This window comes from Xenia sp. Carnegie-2017, unplaced genomic scaffold (genome assembly GCF_021976095.1).
Source record: "Xenia sp. Carnegie-2017 unplaced genomic scaffold, XeniaSp_v1 HiC_scaffold_19, whole genome shotgun sequence".
Lineage (NCBI taxonomy): Eukaryota > Metazoa > Cnidaria > Anthozoa > Malacalcyonacea > Xeniidae > Xenia > Xenia sp. Carnegie-2017.
The window spans coordinates 10,183,055-10,199,668 of record NW_025813481.1 but is presented as its reverse complement, the minus strand read 5'-3'; the positions used below and the strand labels follow the sequence as shown (position 1 = coordinate 10,199,668).

The 16,614-nt window shown below is 40.5% G+C and overlaps 1 protein-coding gene and 1 long non-coding RNA gene across 2 annotated transcripts; one reads left to right on the top strand and one right to left on the bottom strand.

Moving 5' to 3' along the window:
* Nucleotides 1-938: 938 nt before the first annotated feature.
* On the top strand, nt 939-5,593 carry LOC124438586 (clathrin light chain A-like). The gene is made up of 5 exons (XM_046988758.1): nt 939-1,142; nt 1,754-1,831; nt 2,803-2,873; nt 4,105-4,257; nt 5,205-5,593. Exons 1-5 carry the CDS (start codon nt 1,017-1,019, stop codon nt 5,374-5,376), a joined length of 600 nt encoding a protein of 199 aa, XP_046844714.1. The 5' UTR covers nt 939-1,016; the 3' UTR covers nt 5,377-5,593.
* On the bottom strand, nt 2,623-11,681 carry LOC124438588. Its single transcript, XR_006946142.1, has 3 exons — nt 11,615-11,681; nt 10,005-10,018; nt 2,623-2,632 (listed from the first exon to the last, which is right to left on the bottom strand). It is a non-coding gene; the product is annotated as an uncharacterized LOC124438588 (long non-coding RNA).
* Between the last annotated feature and the right edge of the window lie 4,933 nt (nt 11,682-16,614).

The window sequence follows — 16,614 nt, the reverse complement described above, 5'->3', positions numbered from 1 at the left end:
TCTGCATCTTTACCAATCTACAGTCACGAAAGATGACGACGTTGTCTTGTTAGGCATTACCCCCAACACTTTTAGATATTATTTCCAGATACTTGGACTTGCTAAGCATGTATATATTTCTAAAGTTGTTCTCTAAACAAGAAACAATGTTTTATCGCGTAAGGGAAAGGATCATCTGAAGGATATCGCACTTCTCATGGTGGAAGAGAAAAGACTAAAAAACCTTTCCGTTCCATAGCTCCTCGATACACAGCCACGTAAACAAACATCTTCTGATTCGTGAGTGCATTGGACAACAAAATCAAAACTGCACGAGATACAGTATCAGACATGTGATCTGATGGTCTGGAGAATCAATTTTTAGGAGCTTAGAAAGATAGGTGATTTTAGGATATGGAGTGGTATAATATTCATATATGCATGTTTGAATTTGAAGAAAGCGTAGGAATGGCTCTCTCATTTATCGACTTTGCACACACTTGCCAATTTGCATAATGTTTTGTGAGCGTCAAATGTTAAGTCATAGTGAGCAAAAAATAAATGAGACATCAAATTAAAAATAACTATTTAAAAAATTTGTGCGTCTTTGAATACAATTTCATCAATTTCGTCAATTTCATGAGAAGGTAGGATGCCTTGCGCTAAAAATCTGCTACCGTGCCACGTGCCTTGAAAAGGATGGCGAAACTAAAATAAATACTGACTGCTTAACAATTGCAGAAGCAAAACTTATAAAAAAGAAGCCATAGCATAAAGTCAACATAAAACCGGGGGCATCATTAAACTTTTAAAAGATTGCGAAAAGCTAAAACACTTTATCAAACTTCGTTTCCTTCAAGCTTCGATGATTTTAAAAAGAGGAGATGACCGGATGAGGACACCAAGAGAAAAACGTCAGGGAAGTTCATAAGTCAAAGTGGTAGCATACTCAGGGACGTGGGGACGTGTCGCTCTCGCCTGCCGTTTGCGAGACCTCACACTTTCACAGGAAGACATTTTCGTAAGGAGTTGTTAGTATGGCCGATGATTTACTTAACTCAAATGGCAACGGAGAAGTTGATCCGGCGGCAGACTTTTTAGCACGAGAACAAGATGAACTTGCCGAACTCGGAGAAGACTTTCAAACCAACGAGAACGCCAGTGTAAGTCGAATATTTTCTAAAATATTCCTATTTCTATTATACTGCAATTAATGCTGTTGAATTTTTGTTGTGCGTTTGATGAACGACTCTTTTGAAATGGTTGATTGAAGAAAGTTTTGTACGTTTTAATTGTACTTACCTTTCATATTTTTTGTTGGATAACTTTAGAAATTTTTCGAATGTAGTTAATAATTTAAACTGAAATGTACTCCAGCATGGGGTATTTATATTGACACTGAAGCATTCAATCAATTTACACAGTAACTACAGAGCTATCAGAGAATTCATTTATCTTAATTCCCTGCAAAAAATGATGCCCTTTTGAAACATTCATGGTTGTCATTGGCAGTCCCTACCACTGGTCCCTACCAATTGCTAACCACAGTCGAATATTTACAGCTCTATTTTAGTATGGACTGAAGATGGAATTAAAGCATATTTGGTCTCATTCTTTGTCTTATTTACAGATAAATTACAAGTATTACCACCATAAGCACTGGTGTTGAGTTTTAACTATATCATCAAAGTGCTTTGATAAAAGATCAGAACAAAGTTCATAAAATTAATGCTTTCAACCTTGCATTTGTTTTAAACTGTCCATTGTTTTCTAGACTGATGATCTCGGAGATTTAGTTGGTGGGACGGAGGATACAAGTGGCGGAAGTGTAAATGATCTAAGCAACGACAATGTATGACACACCATTTATTGATAAAATTTAAAATTGAGAGCTCGAAAAGACAGCATTTGAATCTTTATAATGTTTACAAAAGTCAATTTTGAAATTTGCAACCTACCAAAAAGATGAGTGAGAAGTTCAACAAAGTAACAAGGGTTTTAAAATCAAACATTTATTAAAACTCTATGGTGTATGTTGTACTATGTTCTTCATTATGAAATCAAAAATGATGCAATGTTTGTTGTTTGAAATCAAAATTCTTATGAATGATTATGTTTTTAAATTTTTCCATTGGAATGTATCAATTGGGTTGCATATATTGATGAGCCAATGATGGGAAATTGATCTTCAAAAGCCGATAATCAGAAATTTTTATGCAGATCAGTTAGTGGCGAATCACATTCATGCAAATCAACATATATCAGTCATAATCAATCATATATAATAATATAATTTCGGCTTTAAAAATTGGACGACTAAAACTTGCAAGTCTTCATTTTTAGTAACGAAGAGCATGAATAGGTGTTTCAGAGAGATTGTCATCCGAAAAAAAGTATAAAGCTGTAAACGAATTGTCGAATTTAGAAAATTTCACGGTTTGGCCAATAGTCTTTAGCTGAGGGAGAAAAGCAATGTTTTAGTTGTTTTGTGTCTTCTATTTAAACCGTAAGTGATCAAAATTCTATGTGCAAATCCATCAAATTAGATACAATGCCAAATACAAAATGGATTTGTGAATTAAGCATGCTTATTTTTATGTTGGCTAACTCAGAGAATTTCATTTTTGGAGTTATTTACCACACATATCAACCACTAAATATATCTTTGACTATGGTATTGGATCAAGATTTATCTGATTGGTAAATGCTATTTTTCCTTGATCGGCTCATCACTAGTTGCATTATTTCTTTGATGTGTGTATTATGAGCATGTGTAAGACAACCATATCAGAAATGAATCAATAAATTTCTTTTTTTATGCAGGATATCACTGCGCCATTGAATTCAATGTCTGGTTCAAGTATGATGCCTGAAATAGAACCAGAGTGCATTAGGTATCATTGATGTGATTTTATTGTCCTCAGTAGAAATTAAATTTTTCTTGTCAATTTGAATTATATCGCCACTATATGCGCCATTTTGCAACTATGGAAACTTCTATGCATGAAATAGCTCTCCATGTAATGCCTATGTATGCAACAATATATTGTCTCTATACAAAATTTCCCAAAACTGTCTTGGACTTTCTCCTCAACATAAATGTTTGCATTTTTATGCAACTTGTTGAAGTTTTTGTGATAATTAGAATTTACGATCAGTCATTTCCTAATGTACATATTATAGAATAATTTTCTATTTGGTTGTGGTACAATGAAAATGTCTGTGTATTAAGTAAATTTTTTCATTGATATGAAAATTGATCAGTCACAGGATATATTGCAAATTTGTCAACTATATCAGCGTCAGGGAAATAATTTCCTTAGATAACTAAATTCAGTTTAAGAACATTTGCAATAAATTTGATTGGTCGAAATTTTATCTTATTGGGCGTTGTTGGCCTAGATGTTGACTACGCACCGCATGTGACGTGTTGAAGACGCATTGAAGATCTAGCTTTTATCATACTGAACAAAACTGTTATGGCAAATCTTCTTAAAAATATCAGTACAAATTTAAGATACTGTATAGGTTTGTGGTTTGGCGACATTGTTTGAGCGAATAATCAGAGAACGTTTAAAAAGTAGAACTGCGTTTACTTATTTTTTCGTTACTTCTGGCGCAAAGTCACTTAATTCTAGGCCCACAACGCCCATGAAGATAAAATCATTGAAGTATCAAATATATTGAAAATGTTCCTAAAATCCATTCGACTATCTGACCCTGATATAGCTTTTTTAAGTTTTGGAAACATTGAATACTTGTGATGAACATATTAATAAGGGAACAACTGATCATTATTTACATATTACAAAAAATTCAATAAATGTGTAGTCAGCATGCAAGCCTCAGTATCGAAAAGGAAGGCCAGTTCAGTTTTAGAAGTTTTTTTTATCAAGATAGTAAAACATTTCGTTGCATCGGCAATTCAACTTGACAGTCTGGTGTGTCAAAATGTATAATAGGGCCAGTTTCAAACGTCGCATTTTACATGAACCGAAGGCATTTAAAACAAAAGATAATGAGGAATTTTATCTCATTTTCTTTAGTATTTTATGCATTCAGCGCATGTAAAATGCGACGTTTAAATCGTGCTCAACTGATATCAATGAATTCACGTTTCTAAAGAAAATGGAGGGAAGAAAAGGCTGCATTACTCGAGGAAATGGATGAAAAAGAACGCAGCGAGCAGGAAGAGTGGATTGCTCAAGGAAAGAAAGAACTTGAAGAGTGGTATGCCAGGTTAAACGAACAACTTGGAAAAACAAAGGACAATAACAGGTTACAAAATTCTGGGGTTTTTTTCATGAATGCAGGCATGGATTTAGAGTCGGATTGCGCGCGTTTCCTGTAGTGGCGCTAATTTTCCCTCCAAATACAAATGCACCAAACAATTAAGCACAGGCAGTTGTGAATGTGATAGCTATGGGTTCAATGGAGTACACTTTCAAATATCTCCCAATCATAAGAAAAAGCGAACAGAATTTAACAATAAAGTCTGACATTCTACAACGACATGAAATCACCAAGACCACGGCTAAAAAAACTTCGGCTCCCCGCTCCGGCCAAAAAACTGCGGCTTCTGCCAAAAAACTCCGGCATCTGCCAAAAAGCATCGATTCCCAGAAAAACAAATTTCAGCTCCTGTAGAAAGTTTACAGAACTCATGAAACTTGAAAGTCGAGCATGCCGTTTCTAAGTCACTGTTGTTCTTCCAAGAGAAAAAAACTCGTTTAGACGCCATGATGGTGGACATGACAAAGAAGATATTGGCAGAGGTTTCAGTGTCAGCCATTTGTCCTTGTGGCGGTATCAATATTGACTTGTCTAGTAACAACCAAGTTTGCAATTTTTGCTTTGAATGAAGAAAATGTTTTATGAAAGATTTGTTTTTCGATCAGAGACAATGGTTTGTCTCAGAATAACTTTATCGTGAAAAATGTCACTTTCGGGAGATCAATACGATAAGACATCATGTTATCGGTCTTACATAAAATACTTTGCTTCTGTGGAGGTTTTTACCTTTCCATTATCAATAAATTCGTATGTTTGCTGTTTTTTTATGTTGGAGTTTAGGCATTTATTTAGTTCAAACATTAACGAAAATCTCACTTCCTGCGTTTTTGACCACAACTTCGGCTCCCTTAAAATTCATCAAAACTCCGGGTCTTGCCCTATTTCTTTCACAGAAAGCAATTACATAGTTTGTCCTTTTATGTTCGATGTAGGGCAGACGAAGAGCAATTCATCGCGGACAGGGACGAGACAAAGCCTGGTACCGAGTGGGAGAAAGTGTGTGGTTTGTGCGACTTCAATCCAAAAGGAGCGAAGCCGACAAAAGATACCTCAAGAATGCGTTCACTTTTCCTTCAGTTAAAACAGGCCCCGCTGATTAGATAAATGTGTGATTTAGATTGACTGTAATAGCCTTAGCTCATATACCTATTTTTACTTATTCATATTTTACATCCACCATAATGTTGAAACGTGTAGTGGATTGTACACTTGAAGTTAATGAATTTAATGAACCATAAATTAAAATTTCGTGTTTATTTTTTATTTTCAATGGTCGTCACGATTATTGATAATAAATATTGTCGCATTTTCTCTAAATGAATTTTGTCTGTAATCAATTCATTACGCATGATAGTGTACCAACTGAATATATTATTTCACCAAATGTTCCGAAGTATCTCGTAGTCATCGGTGAATTTTGCACCTTGAACCCCTCCCCCCAGTTCAAATTATCTCGCTACGCCCCTGATGATTTTGTTGCCCCCACTCGGGCACTAAATTCTTTTTACATGTTTCTGTATATTTTTGTATGCTGAATCCAAATCCACTTGTTGTCACTGACACAAACCCTCGTTTTTTTTTGCATTTTGTTTTCGGGAAACTTCGTGTTATAATATTTACATGTACTAATTCCTGTTTTTTTTTGCCACGGTTATTACGTATTTTTTGTTTAGCATGAGAGTTTATCTGTTTGCTTCTTGTCAATAAAACAAAAACTTGCACTTTTAACATTTCACCTACATTGTTTAACATGCAGTGGCATAAATTTAGACTTGACCAATGAACTTAAATCTTTTTTTAACAGTCAAATATTTCCAGGCAAAGAACTCTTAAGTACTCCCATCAAAAATCACATTTCACGACAAAAGCTATCATTCGTCATGATAAAAATCGTAGCTAGTTTCTTGATCGCCTTCAGAAAAAGTGAAATCAGAAAACGGGTCATTAGTTTCCTGAAGATCATGTTCTTCTAGCTGACAACTATGACAACCTGTGCAACCAGGAAGACCAGATTTTAAGCAACTGCAGCGATTTGTCTTACAGTCTGTTAGATATTTACATTTGATGTGCTCAAGAAAGGACTCTGGGGCAGAGGGGCGAGTCATCCACACAATCTCTAGTTGGCCATCAGTCTATTTCCATCCATTTCCAGCTGAAGTAGGAAGTTTTAATTGAGCTGATAAGCATCAATTCCAAGCAAGTGACTGAAAGTTAGCCCTTTAAACATGTTGATGAAGGCTATCATAACTTGGTGGAAGAGCATCGTCAGAATACTTGCCTGAATTAAAAAGATGGTATCTGCACTCGTCAACAGTTGTCGATGTTTTGTCGCCATAAAGTTGACAAGCTAATGTATCTAGTGACATGAAAAGCTCCTCGGGAACTTCATTCAATCTTCCCAACTGACAGAAACTCTCTACAAACTTCGGATGCATTTTCAATACCTTCCAAGGCTTTACTTTACCTTAACCTAAAAAGGCGCTAGTGGAATCACAACCTATAAAAATGAAGGGAAAATGTTGAAAAGAATTGAAATCGATTAAATCATTTTAACATAGCAGTTTTACAATTTATGGAATTTATCAAGTATACCAGAGAAAGCATGAAATCCTAGCAAACACGAGCTTAACTCTTCACTAAGTAAAGTCGATACGGTGGAAATATCGATTAGGCGAAAATTGTTGCCTGTCACAGTCATCACGAGAAGTTCTTTATTGACGATCTTTTGCATTCCAAAACAAAGTACAAACCATTGAGTTCTATAATAACTGGAGCGGCTAACTGTACTGGGGCGAGGACGCCAAAATAATGGCGGCTAACGGACGTATTTCCGCTGAAACGATCGCTTTGCAGAAAAAAATACACTCGACCTCCCCCTGGTGTGTATAGTAAATTATAAAGAATTTTTCAAAAACAAACACGATATCACAGAATATGGATATCGTTAGTTTCATATTCTGTGACGATATCTTTTTTGGCATTTCTTTTATAATGCCAACATTTCAATTGTTCAAATGTTGCGAGAGCTGTGTCATATGCCATGGCACTGATATATGCCATGGCTGTGTCATATGCCATGGATAAAGATACGCAATGACCCAGACCATTTAAGATGGAGATTAAACCAGGGCATCCAGAAATTTGCCTTACCGATATTGCAAGAGCTAAAGAATTCGGAGTCTGGATCTTACCTATGCTGCTGTTATAAATCAAATCTTCGCAAATAGAAAACACTTTTATAGTGAGGTTGGCTTGCTTTATCGTATCAACGTATCTTGCTTCATCAGGCTCATCAGAATAGCCAAATATCCACGCAATAAAATTGAAAAGAAGCAAGGAGACCAATTTCTTGACGCTGTAACGCGTTTTTAAGATGCCAGGGGAGGCCATTGTCTGTACCAGGAGACGCTGTTTCTCTTAATATTTTCTCGCAACTCAAGGGCCACTAAGTAAAGATCTCTCAGCGCCATTCTTCTTCGATTTTTGGGCCATGTCTTCGTCATTTCTTTCCTCTGCTTCTTCCTCATCGTATGAATCTTTTGTACTTCTCTCATCTGATGCAATTGCTTTTTCTACGACAGTACCTTTTCCCAAATTTTCTGTAATGATAATTTCACTATTGTACCGTTTTTTTGGTTTGTGAAACACAAGCTCGGGGAATCTCTCTTGCAGTCTTCGTTTCAAACGGAACGTTTTGTAATGAGATGCATTCTCATTCTCCATTTCCACGACCGTTTTCAAAAATTCTCTAAGCATTGTCATGTAAAAAATGTTTGGATTTTTAATCACTTCTCTTTTCATCCAGGAGCAAAAAGATTCAAATGACTTGCTGAACGTATATGGCGTATATGGTGTTTCTTTTGGTGGGCTGGAGTACCTTAAAAATGATGTATATTGTTTGTAACATCTCTGGTAGTATTTCACTTCAAGTGCAATGCAATCTTTCTCCAATATGTGAAGGTGAATGCTTTGATCCTTTTTCTTTTCTGCAGCTTCACAAAGTTTTCCACAGTCAAATGTTGCTGAAGTAACCAGCTGGTCTAATTTGTGTTTCATTGTTCTTCATTAAGATTAAAACAAAATTTTACCTTTGTCAATGACAAATTGTATAACTAGTTTATAGGTAACAGGTGGAAAAGTAGTTTGTGTTAAATGATCAAAAAATACGGAAAGCATACCGGGTCGGTAATATATTTATTTTTTTTGTTACAAATAATGCACATTGGTGGTAAAATTGCATTGTTTCTTGGTTTTGCAGCACTCAACGTGGCTGTTGAAGATCTTAAATTTCTTTTTGGAGGAATGAGTTCTGCTTCTTGGACTTCTTTAATTCTGCAATTATCTTCGATGATTCTTCTCTCGTGATCTGATGGCCTATTTGCACATCTTGCTTAAGCACGTCTTATTAAAGTCGAGTTAATAAACTTAGAATATCAGTTTCGGAGATAGTATAAATTACCTGAAGTGCTTGATCGATTGCCATTTTTTTAATATCTTCAACTATTTTCGTTGTGTTATGAGCAATTTCTCGCTGTTCGTCATCAAGTTCAAGCCAAAGTTTTGTGGCATTCCAAAAACTTTTCTAATGATATGTCAGTAAAGCATGAGAGAGATCCACTTTCTCCTTCGAAATGGACGAAACAAGAAGGTTTGAAATGCATGTCTGCCATATTATCATAAAATGTTTTTTCTCATTCAAATTCCCGCGCAAAACTGCGTGTCCCCGCAGTAAACACCTGGAACTAGTACATATAATATTATAACAGTTTCCTCGAGAACAAAATGGCGGATTTGAAAAATACTATCTCAGACACGAAGACAGATTGAAGACAGCCCTAGTTCGCGTACGTGGTTCACATAGTAAGCACATAGTAAGCACATATATCGGCACAAAAATCACAAGTCAGCGAAGGCCAAACCTTGGACAACGGCAGGAGGCAAAGACGGCCGCCCCCCGCCTGCGCGGCCGGCCGTCGGGGGTCTATTATTTAGAGAGACATTCTCACATAGAATATATTGTGTTTAGAATATATGTCTTGACGCATTATCATGAGGCAGGGAAAGAACAAGTGTGTGCTGTTTTTGCCCGGAAAGCTCACCACATAATGGCGAAGCTCCATGGTTGAATACTGTGGACTTCCACTACCATACGTAAGTATGGGGGCGGAACACAGGCAGAAACTATCCTTTTTCAAGCCTGCAGTGCGAATAGGGTGCATCATAAGCTCGTTTATGCGGAGAAACAAGCAAGAAAGAGATTTGCTAGAGTACTCATCAAATTAACTTCGACATTTGAATTAATTTCGATTTAGAGATTTATCTCACGTAGGATATAGCACTAAAATTTGAACAGTCGAGATGAATGCTGAGAGACTTCTGCAACTATATGACCAAGGTGTAATCGACGGACACGCGCTGACAGCCACAGGCTCAGCCCGAAGACTACAACCATACCAGTTGTCTTTCACAACCTGCGGGGCTTTGACAGCCATCTCATCATGCTGACTATCGCAGAGACTGAAGGGAAGGTCACCTGCATCCCCAACAACGCCGAGAAATACATCTCGTTCAGCATCGGCCAGCTTCGATTTATCGACAGCGCCCAGTTCATGCTCTCAAGCCTGGATGGCTTGGTGAAAGCCAGCGACTCGCGAGACGTGCGCATCACAGCAGACTACGAGCCGAACCTCCAGAGGCGTACCCTCTTGCTCCGGAAGGGGGTCTACCCCAACGAGTACATGGACGGCTGGCACCGATTCCACGAGGAGGCCCACCCGCCGAAGGAGGCTTTCTACAGCAAACTCTCCGATGAAGGCATCACCGACGGCAACTACGCCCACGGAAAAAAAGTCTGGGACGCCTTCGGCTGTACAACCCTCGGCGACTAACACGACTTCTACTTTCGGACAGATGTCCTCCTCCTCGCTGACGTCTTCGAGAACTTCCGAAAGCTGTGCCTCGAGCGATACCGGCTAGACCCAGCCCACTATTACACGAGCCCGGGCCTAAGCTGGGACGCTCTCCTCAAGCACACAGGGGTTGAGCTCGAGCTGCTCACCAACATTGACATGCATCTCTTCATCGAGAAGTGCTTGCGTGGCGGAATCAACATGGCCAGCAGGCGCTTCGCCAAGGCCAACAACCCCAACGTGCCAGACTACGATCCAGGGAAGCCCCAAAGCTGGATCCAGTACTACGACGCCAACAACCTGTATGGCTGGGCGATGTCGCAGCCGCTGCCGATAGGTGCATTCGAGTGGGTCGCCCAAGAGGATGCAAATGCGGCCCTGAGCCAGCCTGTAGATGCAGAGAAGGGCTACATTCTCGAAGCCGATCTGGAGTACCCAGAAGAGCTGCACGACGAGCACAATGGATATCCGTTAGCGCCAGAACGCCTGAAGGTCGACAACGCGTGGATGTCGGATTACCATCTCCTCAAAACAGAAGGTCGACAACGCGTGGATGTCGGATTAAAATCTCCTCAAACAGATGTATGGGGGTGCGTCTCACAAGGTCGAAAAGCTGGTCCCCAATCTGCGCGACAAGACCCGATACGTCCTGCACTATCGGAATCTGCAGCTCTATCTGCAGCCATGCATGCGCCTGAAAAAGATCCACAGGGCACTCCGCTTCGATCAAAACCCATGGATGGGCCTTACATTCGGAAAAACACCGAACTCCGGAAGAAGGCAAAGAGTGACTTTGAAGTCAACCTCTACAAGCTGCTGAACAACAGCGTCTTCGGCAAGACGATGGAGAACCTCAGAAAGCGTGTCGATGTGAAGCTGCTCCGGCCAAGCGAGACCGAGAGACTCCGCAAACTTATCGCCAAGCCGACATTCAATCGGCATCTCATCTTTGGCGATGCGGGAGACCTCGCAGCCGTTCACATGAATAAAAGCAGTCTGCTGCTCAACCGAATGGTCTTCGTGGGCATGAGCGTTCTCGACCTCTCGAAGCATCTGATGTACGACTGGTACTACAACCATCTCAAGGCGCAGTACGTGTCGTCAGAAGAGCTCCTCTACACCGACACCGACAGCCTTGTGCTGGAGATCCAGACTGAGGACGTGTACGCCGACATGAGACAAACGCCGATCAGTACAACACCAGCAACTATCCCAAAGACCATCCGCTGTTCAGCACAGCCAACAAGAAGGTGCTGGGAAAATGAAGGACGAGTGCGCTGGGGCGCCTCTCGCCGAGTTTGTGGGACTCAGGCCAAAGATGTACTCTATCCTGAAAGCCGATGGTCTGGAGGAGCGCAAAGCCAAAGGTGCTAAAAAGGCCGTCGTGAAAAAGCATATCAGTTATGCCCAGTACAAAGAGGCGCTCCTCGAACCGCTTCCGCCACGGTATGGATATCCTGCGCAGTCGCGGGCATCAGATCTTCGGCGAGCATGTCAACAAGACATCGTTGAGCCCGTTGGACACAAAGCGCTAGATTGCGGCCGATAGGATCTCTACCCTAGCATACGGGAATATGGAAGCCGGGCCTCATTATACCGACTTGCTACGTCGACGACCGTCAATGCGTATTTGAATGTTCGTCTTCCGACTCGATCGTGAGGCAGATACAAGAGATCGGCCTGGTAGACCTCATTCGGGGTGCTGATGTCAAACTTATGTGGCCGCGCCAGTACCCCGCAGGACTGTAGTACACCTCTGCGAGGCGTTCCTCAACGCTTCCGTCCGTAGAAACGATTATTTTTCCTCCATTACGACGAGATTCACTTTGGGAAAGAAACCTAGAAACAGCACTACCACATACACCACAGCGCCCTGCAAGTCTGGGGCTGCCGTTATGATTTACAACTATACCACTTATAATTGGTTGCAGTCTTTTGCAACGTATACGAAACGCGACCGTCATTTTCGCTTGACTATGTGTTGTGTTTGATGTGTTGTGTTCACCAAGCTTTTCTGATCTTATCAATTTTATTCACGGCTTTGATTGCCAAATCAATTGGATTAATACCGAATGGAAGCGCACTATTCAAACCTCTTATTCTCCCTCCTTTTTTATCCAGAAGTTCACTTTTAGAAAGAAACTTGGAGACGCCTCTGTCACAGACTCGGCAGCGCCCCGTGAGCCTAGGTTGGCTTTTTGTATATTCGATTTTTCCTTTGACAACAGGTTGCCGTTTCTTACAGTACAAACAGTAAGCGATGGCCATCTCTAGATAATGCACAAAAATTTATTCTGATGTGAAAATACGTTCGTTATGCGCAGAAGGGCGCAAATCGAAATCTAACAGAATATCTGTCGCAGACCGATTGTGAACCCGATCGTGTAAGAAGAGAAGGCAGTACCACCCACACATAATGGAGCGCTGATCCTGTATCTCGTTGCAAGAATAGGGAACAACAAGTTTTGACCGTTCCATCCACTTTTTAACTACGTCAGGTGGTGGAAGGCCGAAACTGTCAAAGTAATCTACACAGTACTCATCAGCAAAGGCGCAAACCCAGTGAGACCACCTCCATCAAGAAAGTCTTGTAAGTTGATTATGACACTTTCTTCAGCTTTAAGAGGCTCTTTAGGAAGCATGTCTTTTGAGAACACCCCTCTAAAGCTTTTAGCTACTGCTTTTAAATTACCATTTACTATACGATTGATATCTTTGTTTGATAGCGGCTTCCACTTTCTCATCCGTGTCACCGCGTCCTGGGGAGGTATGCTCCTTCCCCCGACGTTCCAAATCCAAGGATTTTTCCTAGGACAGGCGCTACGATGGGAGCAGCTATACCTGCAATCATAGAAGCAAAGAATCCACCTTTTTGCGCGCGCGTCATGGCTGTAATCTGACTCTTAGACAATTTTAGATCGATTTCATATCCTTTGGGTCTGGCACCCATTATTCGCTTGATCTGTGTATTAGTAAGCATAAGCATATCAGGACCTTTAAGAGTGCTGTTGGTAATTCGCAAAGTTACTCCACTTTTGTCCCTAACTGCTTTTGCCAAGGTAGTTTTCTGATCTTTTGAAAATTTAACACCGTGAACTGTGTATCCAGAACGACCTTTCTTACCAGAGCTACTACCGAAACCAAGAATACTTTTACTATACTCAGGTCCATTAAATGGTGGGATACCTCTTCTTCTAACTATACCACTACCAGCTACTGCTTTTTGCGTGCTGCCGGTGATAGCACCTGATATAGCTGCTAGGCCTAGAGACGGTAACACTTTTGTTATGAGTTTAGTGACCGTAGGTATGACTTTTTCAACAAGATTTCCAATAAAGCTACCACCTTCTATACTTCTTGACCCAGGAAGATAAATACCAGCGCCTTTAAACTCCTGAGTGATTACTCGCTCTATGGCAGGTCTGAGAGCTTTAACACAAATATTGCGTTTATCAGTGTCCAACATTTTTGTGCACATGCAAAACAATTTGCGTATGTAAACAGTCGAAAAATTTTCGTTTTTGAAATTTATAATTAAATCTGGTGCGAAGTAATCGGATTAAACGTAACATATCATAGCAGACTAATCATCACATCAGACTAACAGACTAAACCATTATGTCCACTTTACCGTTAATCGCATTGAGCCAAAGGAAACGCTCGTTAAGCACGAAGTAGTACACGTGGTACGCCTGTTCACCACCAGCATCAATAGCACTATTAAAAGAGCTACCTAAGATCCAACGAACATTAATGTTTGCTGGAGCTTTTTTCAAAGCTTCAGGATGATGACTAACGTCAAAGTGGTAAATAGGAAAGAGGTTTGCGATGTTTCCTAAGTTTACTTGAGAGCCTGTATCCGGGTCGCTGTATTTCATCGCAGCGTCTTGGAACATTATGTAAGCTCTGTTGTAATTTCTTCAGCATCTGTGTAATTGACTTCAAATTCTTCTTAAGGATACTTGTGATTGTTATTAATTCACACATGAATCTGGCGCAAATTAGCATTATCAAACACATGTATAGTTTGTTCTTGATTGTCTGAGTGCTCTGCATCTTGGAACGCTACGAAGATGTGTGTTGGTAGCTCTTCACTTCCGTTTGTCGTCACACGCCATGAGACGTTGGTTTGACCTGTGGTGAATCTTTCTCGGTAAATACGACCTTGCTTAAAGTATAGCATGCGTGTGTAACCAGCAACCAACTTACTTTCTATCATGGTTTGAACTTCGATCGAAGGTCTGATGAAAGGAACCCAGAGTGAAAGATGTTTTATCAGAAATTTTCCAGCATCTACTCCATTTGCTCTATGAAGCGAGTTTTCAGCAGAAGCGCGAGTGAGATTCAGATTGAACTTTATACCTATGAAAGCTGAATCAATGTCTTTGGCGTAGCCTAGGATGTCAGCGAGGGGAAGCATCATGGTAACGTCTTTGGCGCCCGCGCAGAGCTGGCGGCGACTGGCGAAACCAATGTTGAAGTTAGGGTTCTCTGTTGCGTTGAGGCTTAAGTTAAAGTTAGCCCGGAAGTTGCCGCTATTCAAAGCGACACCGTTACCTACATTAGCAGCAGGAAGCAACTGAGCGTTAGTTCTGTTTACATGCTTATTAGAAACAGTCCCACCGGTAGCTCCAGTGTCGCAGTACCAGAAAGCACTCGTGGCGGTGCTCCTGGACGAATCATCCGAATCAGTTACAAGCTTCATGATTGTGTTGACAGTTGAAGCATACTGACTTATTTCTTCAACGGTCTTGTTGTTAACCTGGATCTGGACCGTCTCAAATAGGCATTTTCCAGAGCGACATTGTTGGCGGCATCATAATTGGTGTTATCGTTCTTTACCACGCGACCTCGAACTTCAAGAAGGGCTCTGTGAAGCCATATAAGCTGGTCAACGTTCTCAGTGTCGATATTGATATTCTTATTATCGAAATTTGGATCGCGGGGAAGAACTCTTTCGTATTGCAGACGCTCAACAGAGCGGTCAACGATGGGCTCGTCAAAGAGTCGAAGTGCTGGGAGTATCATGTCCGTAGCCATTGTTATGATAGTTTGTACTTCGTACAGTATATATATATTATAAAAAATTTGCGTCTGCCAATCGTCAGACCGATGTAGTTTAATTATTATTTCTGATGTTTAGTCCGATGTGATATTTAGTCTGATGTGATATTTAGGCATACATCATGCCGTTACCTGACACGAGGTTGCTTAGAATACCTAAGTCTTGAGAAGTCAGCTGTTGCTTAGCAAGGCTTTCAGCGCGCGATACTAGAGCTTTTCTAGCTTCAGAATTCCCAACCAGCTCATTAAGTTTAGCTCTAGCTTCTTTCGTTAAAGCAGTGCGAGCACTTTTTGCGCGTGTTTTTGCAGTACTAATACCAGCTTCAGGCCCAGCACGAGCCACTGCAGATGCACGTGATTTAGCTTTTCTTGCCACTCCTTTAACGTCTCCGCGGGCGAGATCGGCAACAAGACTGCTTACGTTTTCAGGCGAGAACTGCTCTTTTGCAGTCGATATAACAGCCTCTTTGACTGCTGTAGCCGTATCACGAATTTCTTTTTTGTTAGCCGCCACGGTCACATTCTTGATTTTTGGAGCAAACTTACCTACGAGAGATCCTTAGGCTGCAGCTGCGGACTTCTTCGCACTGAATAGCGCACCCTTTGCCTTACCAGCAAGGCCCACGAGGTTTCCAATCAATGACCCCCTGACAATTTTTCGACGAACTATAACACGTCTAATCATAGGAGCTATCATATTGCCTAGTGTATATTATATATGGAAAATAAGCCATTATGGCAACAGCTTCTGAATCGGAATCTGCTTATGAGCGTGTATAATCACATTTTTGGACGGATGTTTAAATTGTAAGTTACTTGATCACCATTTAAATCAATTTTATTTCCTGAGTGATCAGTGATTTCCATTCTCACTTTATTAATAAGGCTAGTTTTTATGAGTGGTAAGTAGATCGGTGGACTAGGACTTATTTCCAACAAACGCCCTGGTCCTCGGTTTGGAGTAAACGATTTAATAACATCACTAGGATTCCCGTTTACTATACTTGAATTAACAAGCGAGCAGTGAATGTGGATCTTCTGTACATCTGTAATGTTAATTCGATTCTGACTTAAAGTCTTTCTTCTAATAATATCAACTCCACCCACAGCAAACCCAAGAATAGTGCCTATGCTGTTATCTATGTCAAAGGAAACTACAAGGTCACCTTTAATAGTAATCTCAGATTTAGATGTGGGAACATTTACTGAAAGCACAAAGGGTGGATCTCGTCTTGCGATCTCATCTTCATGTGCGAACTTTACCCCAATGCTTCCATAGCATTTTCAATAGCTTGATTGATGTCGGGAAAATTGTAAGCGCATGGGGGTATTGTGATTTTTGCCGTTTAATTGGAGTCTGTTTAAGCTC

What these genes read in the sequence shown, in the direction of transcription:
- LOC124438586 (XM_046988758.1), top strand. Translation starts at nt 1,017, where the DNA reads ATGGCCGATGATTTACTTAACTCAAATGGCAACGGAGAAGTTGATCCG. An exon ending in ATGATCTAAGCAACGACAAT is followed by an intron (nt 1,832 to 2,802) that starts GTATGACACACC and finishes TTTTTTATGCAG; the next exon opens with GATATCACTGCGCCATTGAA. An exon ending in ATAGAACCAGAGTGCATTAG is followed by an intron (nt 2,874 to 4,104) that starts GTATCATTGATG and finishes ACGTTTCTAAAG; the next exon opens with AAAATGGAGGGAAGAAAAGG.